The sequence below is a fragment of the Ailuropoda melanoleuca genome, chromosome 9 (assembly GCF_002007445.2).
Source record: "Ailuropoda melanoleuca isolate Jingjing chromosome 9, ASM200744v2, whole genome shotgun sequence".
NCBI classification, from domain to species: domain Eukaryota; kingdom Metazoa; phylum Chordata; class Mammalia; order Carnivora; family Ursidae; genus Ailuropoda; species Ailuropoda melanoleuca.
In genome coordinates, this window is record NC_048226.1 from 102,665,431 (window position 1) to 102,689,312 (window position 23,882).

The 23,882-nt window shown below is 55.4% G+C and overlaps 2 protein-coding genes across 10 annotated transcripts; one reads left to right on the forward strand and one right to left on the reverse strand.

Moving 5' to 3' along the window:
- Window positions 1-831: 831 nt before the first annotated feature.
- On the reverse strand, window positions 832-2,132 carry CCDC166 (coiled-coil domain containing 166). The gene is made up of 2 exons (XM_034668534.1): window positions 1,692-2,132; window positions 832-1,617 (listed from the first exon to the last, which is right to left on the reverse strand). The coding sequence occupies exons 1-2, from the start codon at window positions 2,130-2,132 to the stop codon at window positions 832-834; spliced, it is 1,227 nt and encodes a 408-aa protein (XP_034524425.1).
- MAPK15 (mitogen-activated protein kinase 15) lies at window positions 1,580-22,945 on the forward strand. Of its 9 annotated transcripts, XM_034668751.1 has the most exons (14): window positions 16,402-16,524; window positions 17,682-17,780; window positions 18,037-18,066; window positions 18,176-18,266; window positions 18,764-18,894; window positions 18,982-19,145; window positions 19,371-19,510; window positions 20,262-20,319; window positions 20,725-20,862; window positions 21,022-21,127; window positions 21,251-21,452; window positions 21,546-21,679; window positions 21,756-21,884; window positions 22,016-22,344. In XM_034668751.1, exons 1-14 carry the CDS (start codon window positions 16,456-16,458, stop codon window positions 22,202-22,204), a joined length of 1,680 nt encoding a protein of 559 aa, XP_034524642.1. In that variant the 5' UTR covers window positions 16,402-16,455; the 3' UTR covers window positions 22,205-22,344. The 9 variants fall into 9 exon arrangements, with proteins under 9 accessions (XP_034524640.1, XP_034524642.1, XP_034524637.1 ...); XM_034668746.1 differs by having other exon boundaries at window positions 20,701-20,862; window positions 21,756-22,945; XM_034668748.1 differs by having other exon boundaries at window positions 21,756-22,945.
- Window positions 22,946-23,882: the final 937 nt, after the last annotated feature.

A 23,882-nucleotide genomic window follows, 5' to 3' on the forward strand; every position in this document is an offset into this window, starting at 1 on the left:
GGCAGAGCCGGGACAACCGACATTGTCATGGGAGCTGTGATTTAGCCATACTGTTTTCTCTGTACTAAATTTCCGGGTTGGGATCATCGTACTGGGATAAGGTTGGAGAACATCCTTGTGCTCAGGAACACTAAAAGATTTTTAAATTCTTTAAGTGAAGAGGCGTGGTGTCTTGAACCTAATTTCAAGTGGTTAAGGAAAAAATGCGGATACAGACACGGGGACAGAATGCAAACTGCTGGCGAATCTTGAACGGAGTTCTTTGTACTCAGCAACTTATTCTCTAAGTTGGAAATTATATTAAATTAAAAATTACTCCCAAATCCCCAATAGGTAAACACAAAACCTCCCATGGCCCTCGGTGGTGGGGGCGCAAGGAGCGAAGCCCCCCCCCCCACGCTGGCCCTCCTGACCACAGCTCACCCCACGCTGGCCCTTCCGGCTACAACACGTGGTTGCCCAGCTCCTCCTGGCCAGCTGGACTCCTTTCCTGCTCCGGCACCATCTGTCCATGAGGGCGATGTCCGTCTCTGTCAGCCCTGGCGGGAGGATACTGCTGTGGCCCACTTCCTCTGCCCTTGGGGAGCAGCTGGGGGGCAGCCGTGGAGTAGAGGGACACATCAGGCTACTTTGCAGTTTGGAAACCGGAAGCCAGAATGAGTGGTCCCTGTACCTCCAGGAATCCTGGAGCGGGAAAGCGGGCCATGCCAGAGCCAGGTGGGCCAGTCACACCTTTATTAACACCTCATTCACCAAATACCTGAGCACCACGCGCCCTCCCCCCACCCCCAGTCGGTTCCGGCTCTCCTCGAGGCGGCTTCCGCTGCAGCGTCAGTGTCCACGGTCTCCTTCGACTGGGGGACGGAAAGAGCCTGATCCCAGGACAGACTTAGTAGACGGAGTGGTGCCCTGTGAGGCTCCAGGTAATGAGAACCGCGAAGAGACCTGGGAGCCCGGGCGCGACAGGGTCAAGGATGGGGCCCTGGAGTCCCGGTGGGGCGGGATCAAGGACGGGGCCCGGGAGCCCGAGGGCGATGGGTGCTGGGATGGAACCCGTGAACGCGCCTTCGAAGGGGCCTGTGATGGGGTCCTGGAGCCCACATGCGACGGGAGCAATGACCCGGAGCCCGCGCGCAATGGGGCCCGGGGAGCCGCGCGCGATGGGGCTGTGGGGGCGGCAAAGGACTCGAGACGAGAGGCGGGCGGCGGCGGCTGCCACAGCGGCGGGCCGTCGGGGCCCCGGCGCAACCAGCCATGCACGCGCGCCAGGTCCCGAGTGTCCTCGTGCTCGCGCCGCAGCTGTTCACGCTGCTCCAGCAGCTGGCGCCGCGTGTCATGCAGCAGCTGAGCCCAGCGAAGGAGCCGCAGGAGCTCCTGCCGGAGGCGCGCGTTTTCAGCCTTGATGGCCTGCGTGTGCACGACGAGCGCGCGCGCCGCCTCCCACTCCGCGCGTCGCGCCAGGGACTGCACACGCTGACGCGCCTCGCGCTCGAAGGCCGCCTTGTCCTCCAGGAAGCGCCTTTTCACGTGGTGAAGCAGCTGCGTGTGCTCCACGCGGATGTGTAGCAGCTCGCGCTCCAGCGCCCGGATCCGGGCCAATTGCTCCAGCTGCAGCTCCTGCGGCGGGGGCGCGGGTCAGCGCCAGGGCGCGGCGCGCGCCCACCCCGCCCGCCGGGCTCGCGCTCACTAGCCTTGTAGGGCTGCAGCTCCTGCACCTGCCGCGCCATCTGCGCCGCGCGCGCCTCCATCTCCAGCAGCTGCGTGCGCACCCCGTCCTCGCGTCCGCGGTACAGCGAGGCCAGCTCGGCCCGCTGCCAGTGGATCTGCGTCAGGTCCACGCGGTTCTGCTCCTCTAGCCGGACGATGGCTTGGGCGCAGCGCTGTGCGCGCGCGCTCACGTAGCTGGCGAAGAGCCGGTTCTCCTCGCGCAAGCGCACCGCCTCGCGGTCCAGGAAGGCGTTCTCCTGCAGCACCTGGTCAACGCGCGCCTCGCAGGCGTCCAGCTGCTCGGAGAGCAGCTTGTATTCGCGCTGCAGGTACTGCCCGTGCTCCGACAGCGGCGGCTTGGCTCCGTCTCCCGCAGCGCCCGGCCGGCGCCCCGCGCTGGGCCCGCGCTTCTTCTTGGGCGCCATGGGCTGGGGCCTGGGGCGCTGGCACGCGTGAGGGCACTGCCCCCAGCCCGCTCCTCCAGCCTAGCCCTTCCCTTCCCCCGGCCCGAATATTCTAGCGGGGTGGAACGCGTCCCTGGGCCACGAGCTTGGGGGAGGCAGAATCAGGGGTGTGGGGGTCAGGCAGGGGTCAGGGCATCGTCTCCAACCTTTACTCTTGGGCTCTTTCCGGACCTTGGCCGTCCGTCGGGGTGTGCCCACCTTTAGTAACGTTGGCGGTCAGCCTGCACGGTCTCCTTGGAGACAGAACTCGGTCGCCCTCCCCCCCCCCGCCACCCCGTCGCCCGGACAACGGCCGACTCCCTCCGGGCCTTTCCCTCCAATCCCTCGCCCCAAAGTCGGTGCGTGACAGCCTGCGTGCGCGCGCTGCAGAGGTCCGAGCGCGGACCCGCAGGGTTTGGGCTTCCGGAGGAGGGCGCGGCTTCCGAATGTGGCCGAGGCAGCAGCAGCCGGGGCAGCAGCGCCCGCGCTCCGCGTGCCAGGCTTGGGCCCTTCGCTTTCTGTCCCCCCAGTGGACTCTCCCCCACCCCGCGTCGCCCTATTTGGGGAGAGGGTTCCTCAAGTTCCTGGCCTCCCGCCCCCCACTCCCGGGTGAAATTTCCTTCTATCTTGTCGGGACAGAGCGCCCCCACAACTTTTCAGCTCTCTGGGAATCCTGGTTTTCCTCGAAGCACTTCGTGATTCTTTTCACTCTTTCTGGAGGCCCCCGTGGGAGTTAGGGTTACTGGGCAGATCGTGGCCTTTCGGATGCCATGGGTTGTCCACTGTTTGTGTCTCTGGGATTCCTCTGTGGGGTTCCTAAGCCCACATGTGCACACCTGTTCAACTCATCGCACTGACCGGCCCTTGGTCAGCTTCCATTCCTAGCTGGCTGGGATGGCTGGAGAGGAAGGGATCCACCGGGGATTTCGCTGTTGCTGTTTTTGCCGTGACATTGTGGGAAACAACACCATAAAGCCTTCATTTAATTCAGTCTTGGCTAGGTATGTGAGCGGTGCCAACAGTGCCAGCACCTAGCAGGCCCGGCCTCCCACTCTGTTTGATGCCCCTGAAAGAGGTGCCTCTCTATGCCCTTGGACCTGCAACTTCAATCTACACCTGTTTGGGTCCTGTCGTCCTGTAGTTCGTCTTCTGTGCAGGCCTGTCCATGTTTGCTGGAGTGTGGACAGACCTGAGAACTGTCCACTGGCGAGTTTGTGAGGAGCCTGCTGAAAGGAAACACACATCTGTAGGAAGGCTTGTGTGGAGACCCATCTCAGGAGGCTGATTTCAGAGCTGTGATAATTCCCTCGTCTCTGGGCTTGCTCTGGGCGGCTGCACCTGCGTGGAACATGGGGCCAAGCCTCCTCAAATTAGGAACACAGACGAGGCATTTTCCTCATAGTAACAAACGTGGTTTATAAGTGAGAATAAAATGATATACATTCAAGACAACGCGGAATCTCCACTTGGTGTTAAAATTTCGAGGAAATGATTCATAAACTGAAGCAGCGTCAGACAACAGAATGTCGTCCTTAAAATGATAGTTTTTTGTCTTTTGGTTATTTGAGGCGGCCCCACGCCCAGCCTGCAGCCGAGTGCGAGGCCTGAACTCAGACCCTGCGATCCAGACCTGAGCCAAGATGGAGAGTTGGAAGCCTAACCGACTGAGCCACCCAGCGGTCCCCATATGTTTTTTGTTTTGTTTTGTTTTTAATATGAAATTGGTGCCTAACTTCTTATGGAAACTTGGGAAAAGACCAAGTAGACTCAGGGAAAACCGTGTGCGACCCCGCAGTGGGGGCTCCCCGGAAGCCCAGGGAGAATGTTTGCTCCTACTCTCCAGGGCCTGGCGTTTCCAGCCAGGGTCCCTCTGCTCCTGGGACAGGCGGCTGCGCTCTCCATCTGGCCACCTTCAAGACCGGGCAGGGGCCACCGTCCCCATTTGTCAGATTGCTGGACAGGCCGCCCCTGCACACACCCCACCCCCCGAGCTCCAGCGCCGCACAGCTCCGTCGCGGGGGGAGATGGGGTCTGGTTGGCCTCCGCCTTTTAATTTCTGGTGCGAGGTGAGGGACTCAGCAGCAGAGGTGTTTGGTTTAAGTCGTCCTAGCCTCCGGGATTTCGCGGTGCTTTGTCTTCGCCTTACGGCTCACGAACGCCTCCTCCCAGAGGTCCTGCGAGCGCTTTGTTCTCCTCTGCCTCCAGTTTTCTCGAGACTCCTTCTTGCCAATTCTGCAGTCTCGACGCAAGGGTGGGAGAGCCGCGTGGGAAGCCCCCGCCCCGCGCACAGCCCTAGTGCCCCCGGGGTGCACCGGGCGCACCCCAGCCCGGCGCGGCCCCAGCCTTTGTCCCGCCCTCACCACCTTCAAGCCACGCCCAGCCTGGCTCGGCTCCTTCCCCGCCGCTCCCCACCCGCGCCAGCCGCTCCCCCTGCGCCTCTGCTCCCTCTGGAGTTGTGGCCTCGGTGTGCCCGGCTTCGCCGCAGACCGCCGCGGATTAGGGGAAAGCGGGGACCCTGATTTCCGTGCTTCCTGGCGCTTGCTCTGCGTCGCGGGCCTCGGGGCGCAAGCGTGACTCCAGGAGCAGCCCCTCTCCCCGGGAAGAGGAGAGTGCCTGGCTTGGAGGCCCGCGGAGATCACCCGCCACCCACACCCCCGTCCCCACCCCCAGGGGCCTTTTCCTGTGTTGGGAAAGGGGTGCCTCTGGTGTCCACCAGGTCCCGCCGCTGCCCACAGAGACAGAATTAACCCCTGAGGGCTCAGATTCAAAGCCAGGCCTTACCTATGACATTTCTCCCCACACTTGGGGTTCCTGCCCCTCTCCCTCCGTGAATAGGCTGGTGGTCTCTGTCCCTCCAGACTCAGGCTGGGGAAGGTCTGGGGTGAGGGGTCACTCACCTCCTGGCGGGAACACTGAGCTGGAAAGACACTAGGAGGAAGGGGGGTGAGCAGTCCACTCAGCTTCTGCCAAGGCTGCCCCTCCCCCACTCCTGGGCTCCCCCAGCTCTGTGCTGGGGGCTTGCCGTGGACCCCCGAGGGCAGTTCACACTACTCCTCAGGCTACTTACTACCCACCACGCACACATCCACATCCCCAACCCCCTAGTCAGGCCCCTTAAGTGCCCACTCTCAGACCCCATCTTGCTGTGCCTTCCGTCTTTCATGGCCCTCCCTACTCAGCTCCTGAGACTTGGGGTGAGCCCTTCCCTCAGGAGTTGCCAGTGGGGTTGGGCTATGCTTGGCCCTGAGGTGAGCACTTCAGAAGCAGCGGCTTCTGCTCCCATTTCACAGATGGAGAAACTGAGGCACAGGGTGCCTTGTCCAAGGACCCCTGGAAGCAGTAGGGCTGTGACTTGGACATTGGTGGGCCCTTCCCACCGTGTAGACTACCTCTTGCCAAGTCTTTCCCCATCTCTGCGCTGTGCCCAGACACCTTTATGGAACCCTACCCCACAGCGGCCTGAGGCCAGCCCGTGGCGAGTGCCCACGACCCTTCTACCTGCCTAGCCCAACCGGACCTGGAGAATTGGTGGGTTCAGGTGATACCCAAGACCTGATCTTGAAGCTCAGCCCTGGGCGGGAGCCAGATAGTGAACAGTGGGCAGAGGCAGGAACCCTGGGGAGTCTGGTGGTCCGGATGCCCCAGCCCAGTACCTTGTCCCTTGATCAGAAGCACAGTGCTGATGGTGATCGCCACGGCCAAGGGGATGACGGGCAGGACTGTGAGCAAAGTCCAGGAGAGTCTGTCTATCCAGTGTGTCCTCTGGCTGGGGTCGAGCCCTGGAGGACCCAGGCCTGTCTGTTCTCTGGGCCCTGGGAGGGACCCAAATCTGTCCCCTTGCCTATATCCTAGTTTGGGTACTGCCTGCAGGCCTCCCCCCTCCCCACCCCGCCCCCTGCCCACATCCCCAGACCAGGGAGCTGGCTCTAGGCCGGGCAAGGGCCTCCCCTTCACAGCCAGGTACCTTGGAACCTGTGCCAGAGCCACACCAGGTTCACGGTCAGCCCCAGGTAGAATGCCCAGGTCCAGGCCACGATGTGCGTCAGCTCCCACAGCCTCGGCTGCCCCTGCAGGAAGCACTCTGCCCTCCCTGACACACGGTGCAGTGAGGGCCCTGGGCCCTGCCAGCGCTTCTCAGGAGCAAAGACAGGCCGGAGCCAGTGGGAGCCCCTGGGTGTATGCATGGAGCCCACGAAGGCCAGTTGGGGCTCCACGATGATGCTGCGGTGGTGACCCAAGTCTCTGGCCCACTCAGGGTTGGCAGGGTCACAGCTTTGGTGCCGGCTGATGAGCTTTGAAAGGCCTCGTTGGAGCCCAGGGCCTGTGGGCTTGTCTCCCTACTCCTCCCTGGAGGGGGTCAGGCCGGGAAGGCTGGGGCTTGGGGTATGCGCCAGGTCAGCCTGCATGCCCCCCTCTCCAGGGGTGCTCACCTACCTCTGTTTGTGAGGAAGAGGATGACAAACAGAAGGATGCCCAGTGTCCAGAGCCCCCCGCAGGCCCCGAGGGCGATGCCCACCTCCGCGGGCTGGCTCAGAGCTGCCCCTGCGAGACAGCTGTGAGCAGGAGCCCAGCCAGGAGCACGCCTCCTCCGGGACCCCCCGATCTCAGAGATGACCACATCTACACCCCCAGCGTGTTTTCCTGGAGTGACCTGGAGTACCTGAGTCCACAGCCCACGTCGGGAGCAGGAGAGAGGAGAGGATAGCTTCAGAGATCCAGGTTCTGGAGGAGTGTAACAGGTCCATTCCCGCAGGGTGGAGAGGCTGTGTTTGAGACAGCGGTGGGCAGCAGGGGACACAGCCATGCTACATACTCAGACCTTGACACTGAGGGGTGAGGGCAGGGCCCACGCACCTGGACTGTGACCCGCAGGAAGGGGCGGGGCCCACGCACAAGGACTGTGCCGGTCTGCAGTCTGGGAGGTGGGGACCCCATGAATTTGGTCTCCTGAGTTACAAGGAGGCTGGTGATGGATGAAGCAGGAAGTTCTGACCACATCGTTTCAACCCACGGACTTTGATCTGCCGCTTGCTCGCTGCCTGCCAACCGTGGGTCTTCTGGACAAGGGCTCCCTAAACTGCCGTGTAGCAGTTAAAACTTAAATACACAGTCCACTTTTTAGCTAATGCATAATAAATACCCCAGTTGATAATGAGCTCAAAACAAAGCTGGGTGTTACAACTGCATGCAACAAAATTTATTGTTGGCTAACAACTGATAAGAAAATGAAATCTTCTTGGCCAAATTTATATCTGCGAGGTTATTTGGACAGGGTACAGTTGGACTGCATAGACATATGGCCCCAAGAGAAAACACATAATAGCAGCTTTAAAAATAACTAATGGGTGAATCAAATGCCTATTGAAAAATTGACTCAATAATTAAATGTAACGAAGTCCACTCTGCAGAATTCTTTTTTGCTGAAGTTCACGGCTATTGGTATAATTTTGCTTATGGGCTACATTCTCGGTGGCAGAATGGCAGGATCAAGACCTCTTCTAGCTTGGGGTTCATGAGGGAAGGCAAGAAGAAGAGGGGCTGGCCTCTGTCCCCTGTCTTTGGTGCTCCAGCTGCACCCTGTCCTCAGCAGCTGCGTGGGAGTGCTCCACACTCTCCTGGGAAGAGGCTCTTGCTGACCGAGCTCGCTAAGGGTCCTGCTGTCCCTCTCCTGGCCATGAGCTCTCCATCAGTGGGTCCAAGTCTCATTTCCTGTAGCCTGGCCAACGAGCTACCAGTCCTCCCTCCCATCTCCATCCACATGCCTTCTCCTCTTCTCTTTGTCCTAGTGGACATCTCGCTTTTCAATCTGTATTTATATTTATTCTTGAGTATCTTTGGGGAATGCTCCCACTCATTCAGATTTGCCATTTCAGCTAAGTTATCAGATTGATTGATGTGAGGTTGTTCATAATACACTCTTGTTATCTTTTTAATGTTTGAAGAATCTGTAGGAATACACTGTCTTTCATTCCTGACATTGGTAATTTCTCTCTGAGTTTTAATCAGTTTAGTTAGATTTTATTCTATTTATTCAAAGGATCAGCTTTTAATTTTTATTTTTTAATTTATTTTTTTTAAAGGTTTTATTTATTTGAGTGAGAGAACATGCGTGTGAGAGAGTAGGAGCTGGGGGAGAGTCAGAAGGAGAGGAAGAAGCAGACTGATGGTCATAATTAGGGAGCCCAACTCGGGGCTCGATCCCAGGACCCTGGGATCATGACCTGAGCCTATGTCAGACGCTTCACGGACTGAGCCACCCAGGCGCTCCAAGAATCAGCTTTTAACTATTGTTTTTTTCTCCCGCTTATACACTTTGCATTTCGATGATTCTTACTCTTGTCTTTGCTTCATTTTTTCTACCTCCTGTAGGTTTAATTTTGTCTTCTTTCTCTAGCATTTTAAGGTGAAAACTGAAATCTTTTGTCTTTTCTAATATAAGCGTTTACAACTATAATTTCCCCTCTGAGCTTTAGCCGCACCCTGCACATTCCCACGTCATGTTTTCATTACCTTCCAGCTCAAATTTTTTTCTAATTTCCCTTGTAATTTCTTGTTCGACCCACTGTTTATTTATATGTGTTGTTTAATCTCCAAATCTGTGGGGGTATTTTCCAAATATCTTTCTGATTTTTAATTCTAATTCAATTCTGTGGGATCCGAAAACATACTCTATGTTATTTCAGTCCTTTAAAATTTGTTGATCTTTGTTTTATGGTACTTAGAATATGGTTTATCTTGGGTGACTTTCTTTTTTTAAAAGATTTTATTTATTCATTTGAGAGAGAGAGAGACGGAGCACAAGCAGGGGGAACAGCAAAGGGAGAAGGAGAAGCAGGCTCCCCAGTGAGCTGGGGGGCCGATGTGGAGCTCGATCCCAGGACCCGGAGATCATGACCTGAGCCGAGGGCAGATGCCCAACCCTCTGAGCCACCCGGGTGCCCCATATCTTGGTGACTTTCGTATACATTTGAAAGGAGTGTGTCTTCTGATGGTGGGGGGGTTGTTCTATAAATGTTGATTAGGTGGGGCGCCTGGGGGGCTCAGCCAGTTAAGCGTCCGTCAGTCCGCCTTCGGCTCAGGTCATGACCCCAGGGTCCTGGGGATTGAGTCCCGCAGCGGACTCCCTGCTCGGCAGGGAGCCTGCTTCTCCCTCTCCCTCTGCTGCTCTCCCTGCTTGTGCTCTTTCTCTCTGACAAATAAATATATAGTCTTTAAAAATGAATAAAGAAATGCCGATTAGGTCAAGCTGGACAACAGCACTGCTCGGGTCTACTACATCTTTATTTTCTGCTTGCTTGCTCTACTAATTATTGAAAAAGGAGTGTAAATTCTTCAACCGATTTGATTATTTCTTCTTTCAGTTCTCTCAGGTTTTACTTTATGTATTTTGAGAATTTGTTATTAGGCGCATACACTCTCAGGACTATAGTATCTGCTTGATGACTTGACACTTGTATCATAAGGAAGTGTCCCCCTTTCTCCTTGGAAATATTCCATGTCCTGAAGTCTACTTTGTCTATTATTAACATAGCCGCTGAAGTTTTCTTGTGGTAACTATTTGCATGATGTATCTTTTCCCATCTGTCTTAGCCTACTCAGGCTGCTATAACAGAATACCATAGACTGGGTGGCTTATAAACAACAGAAATTTATTTCTCATGGTTCTGGAGGCTGAGAAGGCCAAGATTAAGGTGTCTGGCTGGCTCAGTCAGTAGAGCTTGCAAATTTTGATCTTGGAGTCATGGGCTTGAGCTCCACGTTGGGAGGTAGAGTTTACTTTTTAAAAACAGTCCAAGATCAAGGGGCCAGAGTGGTTGCAATCTTTGTGGTTCATAGCCAGCTCCTGTCTGTGTTCTCACATGGTGAAAGGTTAGGGATTTCTCTGGTGCCTTTTTTATGAAATCATTAATTCCAGCATGGGGCTCTATTCTCATGACCCGAGCACCTCCTAAAAGCCCCACTTCCTAATACTATCACGGTAGGAGTTAATGTTTCAACATGCAAATGTGGGCAGGGGGGAACCAGTATTCAGACCATGGCATCATTTGTTTACCTTTAGCTTATGTATGTCTTTATAATTAAGGTGCACGTTTTGTAGATAGCATATTCTTGGATTTTGATTTAAAAAAAAAAAGGTTGTGTAATTGCTGCCTTTTAATTGGTGTAATGAGACCATTGACATTTAATGTAGTTATTGATATGCTGGGGTTTAAGTGTACCATCGTACTGTTTGTTTTCTATTTGTCTTATCTGTTTCTTATTCCTTTATTTTTCTGCCTTCTTTCTGATTAACTGAGCAATTTTTAATATTTCATTTTATCTACACTATGGGCTTATTAAAAATTATTTCATTTTATCTAGACTATGGGCTTATTAACTATGGCTCTTTGTTTTTATTTTATTTTTACTTTTATTTTACTTTTATTTTATCTATCTTTAAATAATATTGTCATTCTTCACATGTAATATAAGAACCTTACAATAGTATATTTCCATTTTCCTCCTTTGCATGTTGGCATAATACATTTTACTTTTACAGGTTATAGACCTCACAATATATTGTCATTATATCTACTTTAAACAGTCAACTATCTTTTTAAAAATTATTTTTAATCACGGTAAGAAACACAACATAAGTGTTACCACCTTAACTATTTTACGTGTATAGTTCAGTAGTGTTAAATATATTCACACTGTTAGGTATAGTCACATATTCACCGATCTCCTGAACTTTTTATCTTGTAGTCTGAAACTTGATACACATTAAACAATAACTCCCCATTCTCTCTTCCCCACAGCCCCTGTTAATCACTATTCCACTTTCCATTTCTATGAATTTGACTACTTTAGACATTCATACAGGAAGAATCATACAGTGTGTGTCTTTTTGTGACTGGTTTATTTCACTCAGCATAATGTCCATGTTCATCCATGTTGTAGCACGTAACAAGATTTCCTTCCTTTTTGAGGATGAATAATATTCCACTGTATGTATAGACCACATTTTGTTTATCCACCCACCCACCAGTGGACATTTGGATTATCTCTACCTCTTGGATATTGTGAATAACGCTATGAACAAGGATGTGCGAATATCTCTTTGAGATCCTTTCAATACTTTTTTCGGTATATACTGATAAATGGGATTGTTGAAACATACGGTGATTCTAATTTTAATTTTTTAAGGAACCACCATACTGTTTTCCATATTGGTTACACCATTTTACAATCCCACCAACAGTGTCCAAGGGTTCCAATTTTTCCACATTCTCACCAACACTTTTTTCCCCCATTTTTGGTGTTTTGTTTGTTTGGATTGGGCTGGGTTTTTGTTTTTGTTTTTTGAGGTTTTCTTGCCATCCTAATGGGCATGAGGTGGTATCTCATTATGGTTGTGGTTGGATTTGAGATAGACTTTTGATCATATCATTGAGTTACCTGGTCTAGCTAGGGCAGTCAACTGTCTTTTAGTGAAATTCACTAGATAAGAAAAATGTCTTTTATATTTAGCTACTATAGCCCATTTCCAGGGTTCTTTATTTTTTTTTTTTATGTCAACCCAGATTGTCATCCAGAATCATTTTTCTTCATCCAAGGAAACTTTCATTAATATTTTTTGTAGCTCAGGAGCACCTGGGTGGCTCAGGTGGTTAAGCATCTGCCTTCAGCTCAGCTCATGATCCCAGGGTCCTGGGGTCAAGTCCTGTGTAAGGCTCCCTGCTCAGTGGGGAGCCTGCTTCTCCCTCTGTCTCTCTCTCTCTCTCTCGCTCTGTCTCTGACAAATAAGTAAAATCTTTAAAAAATATATGTTTTGTAGTTCAGGTCTACAGTGTTACATACTCTCAGCATTTGTCTGAAAAAGTATTGTCTTCATTTTGGAAGGATATTTTCTCTGAGTAAACAACTCTAGATTGGCAGTGTTTTTGTTTTGATTTGTATAATTTTATTTTTGTTTCTAGCACATTAATGATGTCCTTGCTTTGTCCTCTGGCTTGAAATTGTCTTCTGACAAGAATTCTGTGGTTATACTTATTTTTGTTCTTCTGTTTGTAAGTTTTTTTTGGATAATTTTAGGGTTTTTTTTTTATCATTTTTTAAGCAATTTAGTTATCATGTGCTCATTATGGCTTCCGTTGTGTTTTTCCTACTTAAGTTTCATTTAAATTCCTGGATTTGAGAGTGTATTACTTTTCCTTCAAATTTGGAAAAATTTCAGCCATTACTCTCTCAAATATACTTTCTGCATCACTCATTTTTGTTGATACTGTCTCACAGGTTTTTAATTTCATTTTGGTTTTTTTCCTGTTTCAATTTGGATAGTTCCTATTGCTGTATCTTCAAGTTCACTGACATTCCTTCTGATGCTAAGTCCATCAAATGAGTTTTGACTTCAGATAATTTATTTTTCAGCTCTAGAAATTCCATTGGGTTCTTCTTTATAACTTCTCATCTCATCATATTCATGTTTTTCTTTAAATCCATGAGCATACTTATAACAGCTGTTTCTTAAAGTCATTGCCAATTGTGTCGTCTCTGTCATTTACAGGTCTAGTTCTATCAACTGATTTGTTTTCTTGGTATGGGTCATGTGTTCCTGCTTCTCACAAGCCTTGGAACTTTTTTATTGAGGTAAAATTCACATAAAATTAACTACATTAAAGCATCCCTTCAGCGGCATTTGGCGCATTCACAATGTTATGTAACCACTATCTCAAACTAGTTACAAAACAGGCTCACCGTGTTGTAACAAGTAGTGTGCACTTCAGCCGTTTTTGTGGCCAAATTATATTCTACTGTACGGATAGACCAGATTTGGTTTATCCATTCAATTGGTGGACATTTGGGTTGTTTCCACTTTTTGGCTTCTGTGAATGTTATGAATGCTTGTATGCAAGTATTTGTTTGAATACCTGTTTTCTATTCTTTTGGGCACATACCAGAAGTGAAATTTCTGGATTGTATGCTAATTCTATGTTTAACTTTTTGAGGAACTGCCAAGCTGTTTTCTGCAGCAGCTGTACCGTTTTACATGCCACGAGGAATCAATGAGAGTTCAAATTTCTCTCCAACCTTGTGAAGACTTGGCTATTATTATTATTATTATTATTATTATTGCAGTCATCCTAGTGAACGTGGAGTAGTATCTGTAGCGGCTGCTTTTAGGCCACAGGCTTGAGCACTGGAAACCTGAGTGAGATAACAGGGCCCACTGCGACCACGGGGCTGAAAGCAAACAGGCTCATTAGGTGACCTACCTCAAAATAGCCATAGGCTCTAGCCCTGACCAACGGGCCACTGACAACCAGGAACAGGTACCAAAAAAGAAAATTCCATATGTTCCTGTACCCCCTCACTCCGCTGCAGTAAATACAGTGCCCCCACTCTCCCACCCGCCTCCTGGCAGACAGTGTCTCCTTTGCTCTCCTGCCCACTGCTCCCTTGTGGTGTATTCAATAAACTTCTATCTCCTTTGTTCTGTTTTTGGTGAATTCTTTCCCCGCCCACGCCACCGGCCTCCACCTGATCGGGTCACCTCACAGTATCTCCCATATCTTTGGTTGCATTTCCCTGATGATCAACGATGTTGTGCATCTCTTCATGTGCTGTTGACCATTTGTGTATCTTCTTTGGAGCTGTTTCTGTTCAAATTCTTTGCCCATATTTTTAACTGGGTAAATCTAGTAACTTTTTTTTTTCTAAAGTAGGCTCCTCGCCCAGCGTGGAGCCCAATGCAGGGCTTGAACTCACAACCCTGAGATCAAGACCTGGGCTGAAATCAAGAGTTGGAAGCTTAACCTACTGAGCCACCCAGGGGCCCCAAATCCTGTAACTTTTTATTGCATTCTGAATGCTGGATAGTTTGAATTTTGTGTGATTGAGTGTTGTTTTGTTGGCATTTCCCTTGACAGAGTATTGAAGTTCTTCGCCTGGCAGCCCAGCCATGTTTGTAGCATCTTGTGCCTTTTAAGGCTTGATCTCCACACTCGTGATGGGTGTCGAGTAAGCTTTGGTCTACAGCTAGCTTAGTCACTCACTGAGATGTGACATGTCTGGGGTCTCTCCTGAATGCTATGGTGTGCACTTGGCTCCTCGGTGCTTAATGACCCCCCTACTGAAGCGAAATCTGGAAATTATTCAGCAACACCATCCCCCACCCCCTGCCACCAAGTCGTTCTTTCCATGGACTCGCTGTCAGCAGGCTAGGTCCGGGAACCCAGGGGGTCCCACAGGACCAGCCAAGATGGTCCTTGGCTTCATGGAGGATAGAAATCAACCACGAGCCAGCAGGAAGCAAGAGCAGAGACTATTGAAGATAGAGAGAGAGCAGACACACGACAGAGCATCTGAGAGACTCCGGAAGGAAAGGAGCATGAGTCTGGTCTTTGGGGAATGGGGTGTTTATCAAGGATGGGGGTCTGGTGTACTTGTCCCCTCAGGCATCCAGGAGCTCTCATCAAAGATGAGAGCTCAGGTGTTATTCCTGGGAGCCAGGAGGTGTGGAGCACTGGTGGTCTGAAATATGCATATGATGACTTGTCTGGTCATTCTCACCTGGTCCCTCCTTAGATGCTATCTGTTCTAGAGAAATCATTAACTCCTTGTCTCTTACAAGGAGGACATACACTACGTGTATTCTGAGGCCTGTGTGACGTGGAGGTGCAGGTCCTAGCAAGAATTGAAGCGGGAAAAGGAGTAAAAAGCAGTTTTTTTTTCTTTTTTTCTTTTTTAAGATTTTATTTATTTATTTGACACAGAGAGACAGCCAGCGAGAGAGGGAACACAAGCAGGGGGAGTGGGAGAGGAAGAAGCAGGCTCTTAGTGGAGGAGCCTGTTGTGGGGCTTGATCCCAGAACGCTGGGATCACGCCCTGAGCCAAAGGCAGACGCTTAACCACTGAGCTACCCAGACGCCCCTAAAAAGCAGATTTTTATGGATCTTCGAGTTTTTCTGTCTCAGACCAGTGGAAATTTTCCCCACCCATCCCTGACACATTGCTGGCACTGGAGTCTAGAGGTCGTTTGTTCCTGGTTTCCTGCACTGCTTGTTGTCCGATTTACAGAAAGTTGTTTCGAGTATTTTGTCCAATTTTCCAACTGTTTACTGGGGGAGAGCATCACGTCCAGGGCATCACTGGATTCTCTCTGGGGACCAGAAGACCAGTCTCTCCCACCTGGCTCCTCTCCCTTGCTTATTCTGCACGACCTCCAACTTTATATCGAGATACAACCACGTATTTAGTGTATGATTTAATTAACTTAGAAGTATACACCCTTGAAAGCTTCCCCGCAATTAAACATTTCTATTACCTCTGAAAATCCCAATGCCTCTCTCCCTCTGCTCCCCCGCAGGGGCCATCCCTGGGCTGTAGGTAGCATTGTCTACAGTTCTATATAAATGGGTTCATACAGTGTATTCTTTTGAGGAGGGGTCTGACTTAGCATAATGATTTTGAGATCCATTCATGTGATGTATTTCTGTAGTTTCTTTCCTTTTTGCTGAGCAACGTGCCATTGGACGCCTAGGCCACGTTTCATTTATCTGTTCCTCTGTGTCAAATGTTGGAAGTAGCATTGGAGTCGTTTCCAGTTTGCGGCTCCTGGAAACAAAGCTGCTATGAACATTCGTGTATGATTCTTTGTGTGGACCTGTTTTCATTTCTCTTGAGTAACTCTCCAGCTGAAGAATGCCTGGGTCATGGTAAATTTCTGTTCAAGAAACTGCCGAACTGTTTTCCAAAGAAGGTGTAGCATTTTACGCTCCCACCAACAGTGTGTGCAAACTCTCGCCTCCTGTCGCCCGCCCTGGGCTGCTGGGGAGACGCCCCCGCCCTGAGAGCCCACCCCCCAGCTCCTGGGGCGCCTCGGCACCTGCTCGCCCTGGCGCTTGCCCCCGCAGGGGACGGCGCGGCCCCCGCTCCAGGCCGCTCGGTAGTGGGGGGCGGTCTGCGAACACCGCCCTAACCGCCGGCACCACATCGGCGGAGCGGGGAGGCAGCGGGAAGAGCACCCCGGCCGAGGGCACCCGCCGGACACACGCACCGCGCCTGCAGCCTGTCTTCCGAGGCCCGGGCCCTGCTGGGGGGCGGGATAGGCGGGGCGACGGGAGGGGCGGGGCCTGGAGCCGAGTGGGTGGGGCGCTGCCGGGGGCGAGGCGGCGGGGTGGGGCTTGGGCCTCACACCCCGCCCCACACCGGCGCCGCGCAGGCGCACGCGGGGGGGGGGGCCGGCCCAGTCTCCAAGGCAACCGGGTTCAACAGTCCCAGCCCAGCGGGCCTGTGGAGGCCTCCCGTTGCCCACCCGCCGGCATGTGCGCCGCGGAGGTGGACCACCACGTAGCCCAACGATACCTGCTTAAGCGGCGGCTGGGGAAGGGGGTGAGCCCGGCCACCTGCAGGGCGGGGGCAGGTCCAATGGGAGGTCTGTTCTGTCCGACACTGCCTGGGGTCCAGGGCTCAAGACCTGTTTCCTTCACGGACTGGACGGTGGCCTTGGGCAAGCCCCCCAGTCCCTCGGGCCTCAGTGTCCTGCGGAGGGCTCTAACAGCGCCTACTCCAAGGAAGCCTGTCGCCTGGCTCTGGGCCCACAGTGGTCTCAGGCCGGTGGGATCCTGGACAAATCCCCTCCCCGGTCCCCACCCGGCGTCCCCTGCTCCCAGCTGCCTCTTCTGGTGCCCATAGGACACTCTAAGGAGGCCGGGCCCACACTCCAGAGGCTGAGGGCAATGGGCGGATCCCAAGCCTGGCCCAGGAAGGGCCTGAGTGGGTAAATGGGCATGAAGCGAGAGCCAGAACCTTGTGTGAGCCAATGTGCATGTGGGATTGTGTGTAAGAGTGTATGTGAGGGTGTGTGACCGTGTGGGTGTGTCATGGGGGAGGAAAGAAAGACTCTTCGAACAGGGCAGACAGCAAGCGCAAAGGCCCTGAGGCAAGGACCTGCTGGTTGTGGGGAAAGATCAGAGTTTGTGTGAAGGGGATAGGAGTGACTAGGGGGAGGGCTCTGATCTCCTACGGGTTTGGGAAGCTGCAAGGGCTTCTAGTGAGCATGACGCAGAGGGTGGTAGCAGGCTTTGGTGTCACAAGACTCGCCCTGCTCTGTAGAGGAGGGACGGTGGATGTGCGAGAGGCAAGAGGCTCGGACGGTGGGGCAGCAGAGATGGTAGCAAGTGGTCAGATCCTAACGAATTCGGAATGTGGAGCCAAAAGGATTTCCTGATAGGCTGGAGGGGGGATGTGGAAGACAGGAGCGGTGCCCAGAACAGGCTTCATCTCCCACCCAGACTCTCCCATCTGTGACCTTATTTCCTCCTGGGGCCTTGCTTCCCATCACCCTTCTCTGGAAGACGCCGGGGGCTTGGGCAAGAGACTGAGCAGCCTGCAGCTGCAGGGACCTCCTCACCCAGAGCCGCAGCCCCTCCCCACACCCTCATTCCTTCCCAGGAGCCAGAGCAGGCCCCACGAGCAGTCCAGTGGGCAGGGGAAGGCTGGGCGGGAGGCTGGCCCTGTGCCCAGCAAGCTGACCACCCTTCTCACAGGCCTATGGCATCGTGTGGAAGGCAGTGGATAGGAGGACTGGCGAGGTCGTGGCCATCAAGAAGATCTTCGATGCCTTTAGAGATAAGACGGATGCCCAGGTAAATGAGTGGAGAAGAGGTGTGAGAGGGACCAGGGCAGGGGTGTGGGGCTGACTCCTGCTGCCTGGTGCCTGGAAGCTCCAGTGTTACTCTGAAGGCCGTTCCCAGCAGGGTTCTGTCATTGCTCAGAGCACCTTCTGCTCTGTGACCCTATGGTCCAGTGGATGTGGGTGACAAGCATCAATCCCTGTGCATCCTTTCAAGAAGCGGGCTTCCTTCCTCCTCCACACCCACACATGTTTCTGTCTCATTCCAGAGAACGTTCCGGGAAATCATGCTGCTCCAGGTGAGTGGCCAGGGCTATCTGACCACCTCCCCAGGTGCAGTTTCTCCAAACAAGGAGGGAAGCCCACACCTTGCCCCTCAAAGCACACAGCCCCTGGCTCTCTCCTTAGGAACTTGGGGACCATCCCAACATCATCCGCCTCCTGGATGTGATCCGGGCAGAGAATGACAGGGACATTTACCTGGTGTTTGAGTCTATGGGTGAGTGAGGCCTTGCTCAGTCCTGGTGCAGGACACTCCAGTGGCCTGCCTCCCTTGTACGGCCCTCTGCTGCTGGGGTCGCCACAGCGGCCAGCCCTCAGCTAGGGCGGTTCCTCAGTGCACGAGGACAAACAGCGGGCGCGTGTCCGCACTGGGGCCTGGCAGTGACCACCTTGAGCCCACCTCCACAAGGCTCCTGCTTTCTCCACTGTTCACAGCTGTATTTTCCTTTTTCTACCCATTTTATAAAACAAGGCAACAGGAAATAAAGTATTAAAAATAATCCCACAGACTTTTACTGCTGTACCAACAAAGGCAGCAAGCAGGCCTGAGAAGCCTGCTGGGACCACTGGGAAGTGTGTGTGCCCAGGACAGGGTCAGGGACAGGGCTTTGAGGGCGGCCAGTGGGACGTGGGTACTGCAGCCACCGGAGGGCTCCAAAGTGGGACCCTGAGCACTCTGCCCAGGCCCCCAGGCTGACCCCCATGCTCTCCTAGACACTGACCTGAACGCCGTCATCTGCAAGGGCAAGCTGCTGAGGGACGTCCACAAGCGTTACATCATCTACCAGCTCCTACGGGCCACCAAGTTCATCCACTCAGGACGTGTCATCCACCGAGACCAGAAGGTGCCGCCCATGCTCCATTCGTGGGCCCTGTCCCCCCACTGTGGGGACCCACCCCTGAGAGCCCTCAATCCACGTCCTTTCCTGCAGCCATCCAACATCCTCCTGGACTCCAGCTGCTTGGTGAAGCTCTGTGACTTTGGTCTTGCTCGCTCCCTCAGTGGCCTCCCTGAGGGGCCTGAGGGCCAGGCCCTGACAGATTACGTGGCCACACGCTGGTACCGGGCTCCCGAGGTGCTGCTGTCCTCTAGCTGGTAAGAGCCCCACTCTCCCCGCAACCCTACCCTCCCCCTCTGCCCAGCACCCCCCCCCCATGGCCTCTTGCTCAGCCAAGGCCCCCAGGCCTTCTTGTGCCCCTACGTGCATCCTCACTGGCTCCCTCCTAGTACCCCAGACCCTGCCCCCTTGAATGTCTCTCCTCCTCCCTCCACCTCTGCCTCAAGTGTCCCCCACCATGCCTCTACCCCTTTTTACCCCAGGTACACCCCTGGGGTGGACATGTGGAGTCTGGGCTGCATCCTGGGGGAGATGCTTCGGGGGAGGCCCCTGTTCCCCGGCACATCCACGCTGCACCAGCTGGAGCTGATCCTAGAGACCATCCCACCGCCATCCAAGGAGGGTGAGTGTGTGCAGGGACCTGCTGGGCATCAGGGAGTCTGAGGATCAGTGCACACAGTTGTACAGGGACAGCGCATGACAGGCCAGGACTGGTGGGAAGGAGGCTGGGGACGAGGGCGAGGGGGAAGGGTCCAGAGCCTCAGAAAGACTGGAAAGGGCAGGCCCTACACATGGTAGGCCCAGGGAGGAGCTACGGGTCCTTGAGGGCCAAGTAGTGTCCATTGCTGGGTGACCCAGTGCTGGGTGGGTCAGGACAAGAGCAGGACAAGAGCTGGGACTGGCGGGAGCAGGTCCAGCAGCTGTGCTGGGAGTGGGGCTGCAGAGATCCAGAGATCGGGGGAAGAGGTGGTGGAAGATAGCCATGGGGTAGGTAGTCTAGGGAGTCCTTCCTCCTCCCTGGGGGAAGGAGCAGGGCAAAGTGAGGGGAAGGACCAGGTGGGGGGAGCCCTATTGTCATCCCAGGTGGAGGGGGAAGGGGCTCTTCCACGGAGGTGGGAATGCGCAGATATGGAGTGCGTGTGCGGGAGTGGGAGTGGAAGAGTGTGCCAGCGCAGGCACACATGCACATACACACACATAGCACACATCCAGGTAGTCAAGCTTGGAGTCCTGCCAGATGGCCCAAGCCCTGCAGAGAGACAGGCGCTCCACAGGGCAGGAGGAGACGAGGACGTAGCCCAGACCTACCTAAGCTGCCCCGCTGGACCAGGCTGTCCCCATCACACACCTCCTTCTGTCCACCCACCCTACAGACCTCCTGGCTCTTGGCTCAAGCTACAGTGCCTCGATCCTGCCCTGCCTGGGGTCCCGGTGAGTGGGGTTGCTTAGGAGCCTGGCTCTGGCACTCTTCCTGTCAACTTGCTGGCCGGTCTGCCAGTCCAGACCTGGGCCCTGGTCTTCTGATGAAGGTCCCAAACCCAGCAAGTTGATGACGCTAAAAATATGGAATCTCCAGTGTCACCCAGCATGGCCTGAGGTGTGGGGAGGCCCACAGGAACGGAGCAGGGCACGGAGAGGAAGGGACCAGAAGGCAAGGCAGGGAGGGGTCTGGCCACCCTCCCAGGCTACCTGAGCGTGTAGTATGGGGAGGGGAGAGGCACCGAGACAGCTCAGTAGTGCTGGGCCGAGGGTCAGGGTGGGAAGCAGAGCTGCCACGGATAAGGATGTGGGGAGGACCCCCGACCTGGACAGGGGACAAAACGCAGGCGCCCGCAGGCCACGGCAGACGCTGGACACCCTCCTGCCGTCAGACACACCCCCGGAGGCCTTGGATCTCCTCAGGAGGCTCCTGGTATTTGCCCCGGACAAGCGGCTTAGCGCGGCCCAGGCACTGCAGCACCCCTACGTGCAGAGGTAGGGCGGGGTGGGGGGGGGGAGGGCGGGGTCCCGTGGACCAGCTCCTCCCCTGCTGGGGCTGGGTGTTGGGTCGCGGCTCTGGGCTCGGTCCGAGAGGCCCGCTGGAACGCAGCCGAGTCTCGCTTCTCCCACACCCGCCTCGACGGCTCCCCGCAGGTTCCACTGCCCGGCCCGTGAGTGGACACTGGATTCGGCTGTGCGGCTCCCGGTGCTTGAAGGAGTTCAGCTCTCAGCCCCGGAGTATCGCAGCCGTGTCTATCAGGTGCTCCGGCCGCGACCACCACCGCCCTCCACCCACGCTCACCCTCGACGCCTCCCACTGCCTCAGCGACCCCCAAGGACCCTCTGCACCCGCACGCCTCTGAGCGCCCCTCTCTTCCCGCAGATGGTCCTGGAGCGCAGGGGCAACAGCTGCGTCCCCAGAGACAAGGGCCTGGGGAGCACAGCCCCCGGCGCACAGCCCAGTGCCCCCTGGTCCCAGGCACCCCTGCTCAAATCCAGAGTCATCCCGCAGCCGGCCCCGGGCTCGCCCCCGCAGAACTCCGGACGCAGACCTCCGAGCAGCCCCGGTCACCAGCGCGCGCACGGTGTGTGAGCTCCGACGGCCACCCCTTCTGGGTGGAGCCACCGAGCGTCCGCCGCGCCAGACTAACCCCGGGGTGGATCTTACGACCCCACAGACATGGCCTGCGGAGCCAAGAACCTTCCGCGGCAGAGCTCGGCCCCCCTGCTCCAGCCTCCGCCCCCAGGAGGTCTCGGGAGAGGGGAGAGGCCCCCTGGGGCGACGGCGGAGGCCCCCTCGGCACCCTCGTGGGTAGGTCGGCCCGGGCGCGTCCCTCTCACTCCTTTCCGCGGGCCCGGCAGTGACCCCGTGACGCGGCCCTTCCCAGGTGAAGCCCAGCGGGAAGGGGGCGGCGCCCTCCCTGGCTTCCCAGGCCGCCGCCCAGGTGGCCATCCAGGCCCTCATCCGGAGCGACTGGAATCCGGGCCGTGGGGTGAGGGCGACCGGCGCGCGACGGGTGAGCTCGCCCGGATCCCCGGCTCTCGGCTCCCTTGCCGTCCTTCCCGCCCCCTCCGCCGCTGGTTTCTCGCGGGGCAGGGCCCCCACCCGGGCCGCCCCTTACGCGGCCCCTCGACCAACCGTGTGCAGGTCCCTCGCGGGCTTCCCGCGGATGTCCGGCCCGCGCCCCGGCCCGGCCGGAGGATGTTCAGCGCCTCGGCCTCGCAGGGGGCCCAGGGCGCCGCAAGGGCTGCTCTCGGGGGCTACTCTCAAGCCTACGGGACCGTCTGCCACTCGGCGCTGGGCCGCCTGCCCCTGCTCCCGGGGCCCCGAGCGTAAGCCGCCCTACCCGCCCTCAACCCAGCTCTTCTGCTCAGCCCTCGCCCAGTCCCTCACCCCTCTCCCAGCCCCGGATTTGCCCCCAAGTCCCCCGTGCTCTTCACCCCCCTTCTACCTGCTCCCCCTTTTGCCTGGCCATATTCTTGAGATCCTGGGAGCCTGTCCGGGCCTCTCTGGGGGAGTAACTGAGGTTCCCACCCATCCCCAATCACTTCCTCTAATAAAGTCTTGTCCATCCCCAGCCTACCTGCCTATCTTCTATTCCCAGTGAGGGACTCCCTCTGAGGTCACACCACCCCTTGCCTGGAGCCCACCCCTTTCAGAGGACCCCTGTGTCGAGTACAGAGCCCATGAGAAGCTGCGTGGACCCTTTCTGCTGTCCCTGTGTGGCTCCTGTCTGACCAGTGCCCAGTGCTTCCCCTGGAGGCTCTCAGTGCTAATGCCTGGCCTGGGGGCTCCTCGGGGCCAGCTTCTCCTCCTCTCCACAAGGGTTCCAGAGCCTGCCTGGTGCAGGAGCACCATCAGAGGGACAAGGCTGTCCCCCAGGGGGCTCCGGGGGTGGGCAGGGACTTGTGCACCTGTTGCCTCAGTGCGGTCATCACGTGACATCATTCGTGACGCTGAGCCAGAGTAAAAGTGTAAGAGATGACGGGCCCCAGGGTACAGCCCCTGACTGGTCACTGTGCTCCCAGCCGCCAACCGTGACTGGCAGCTGGTCTGTCCTGATAGGGGGTGGGTCCAGGGGGGTAGGAGCTGAAGAGATCCAAGGGCCCCACAGGCACCTGTCTCATGGTTTCCAGGTGTGCCTTGCACCACATCTGACCCTGGGCAGGGGCTGGAACACACAGGCCGCTTCCCAGCTGCCAGGCTGGAGCTCAGCGTCTGAAGGATGTGGCCTGTGCCGTGTTGGGGGCTGGGCAGCCGGGAGCAGGAACTCTGCTCACCTGTAAAGCTGCTGGCTGCTAGGAGAGGCACAAGTGGGAAGGGCAGGGAGAGCTGGGCAGAGGGTGGGCCCAGACCAGGTGGCTGCGAGAGAGATGGAGAAAGCGGAAGAGAACTTGGGAGGAGGCCCAGAAAGGAGGCAAGAGTAAACGCCCCAGTCCTGGCCTGGAGGTGAGCCAGTCGGGAGACTGGGCTGCCGAGGGAGGGGTCGGTTGACGGGGGCAACACGGACTGAGGAGGAGGACGGATGAGGCAGTGGGAAGGAATGCCACAGCCCAGAGAGGAGCAGGTGGGGCCCCAGGAAGCCCAGCCCTGCACACACACACACACACACACACACACACACACACACACACACGGCGGGGGGGGGGCAGCGTGGCCCGAGAGGGATCCGGACACCGGGGGCACCAGTGTCTGGGGGGCGGCTGGGCAGTGTCTGCTGGGCTCAGTGACCAGGACCCCCCAGGGGAGCACCGTGCAGTGAGCCTGCATGGAGAGCTGGCGGGGTAAAGAGCGGAGGAAAGTAGTTTGCCTGTGAAGGGAGCGGGTCGTGGGCAGCGCTGCGGTGGAAGGAGTCTCCCGGTTAGATGTGGCTGCAGGTGTTGGCAGCACAGTGTGTGGGGTCTCCAGTGGCCCCCAAAGGGATGGGTGGTGCTGTCCAGAGGGAAGTGTGAGTTCCCAAGACTAATGCTGGCAATGTATAAACTGGGTGATTAATGTATATTTAGGAATGTGC

Bases quoted from the DNA above. Each gene is read 5' to 3' on its own strand.
- CCDC166 (XM_034668534.1), bottom strand. From the start codon at position 2,132: ATGGCGCCCAAGAAGAAGCGCGGGCCCAGCGCGGGGCGCCGGCCGGGC. The intron at 1,618-1,691 runs GCTAGTGAGCGC...CCCCCGCCGCAG, and splicing joins AGGAGCTGCAGCCCTACAAG to GAGCTGCAGCTGGAGCAATT.
- MAPK15 (XM_034668743.1), top strand. From the start codon at position 16,456: ATGTGCGCCGCGGAGGTGGACCACCACGTAGCCCAACGATACCTGCTT. The intron at 19,511-20,261 runs GTGAGTGTGTGC...CCCACCCTACAG, and splicing joins CCCACCGCCATCCAAGGAGG to ACCTCCTGGCTCTTGGCTCA. The intron at 20,863-21,021 runs GTAGGGCGGGGT...GGCTCCCCGCAG, and splicing joins CAGCACCCCTACGTGCAGAG to GTTCCACTGCCCGGCCCGTG.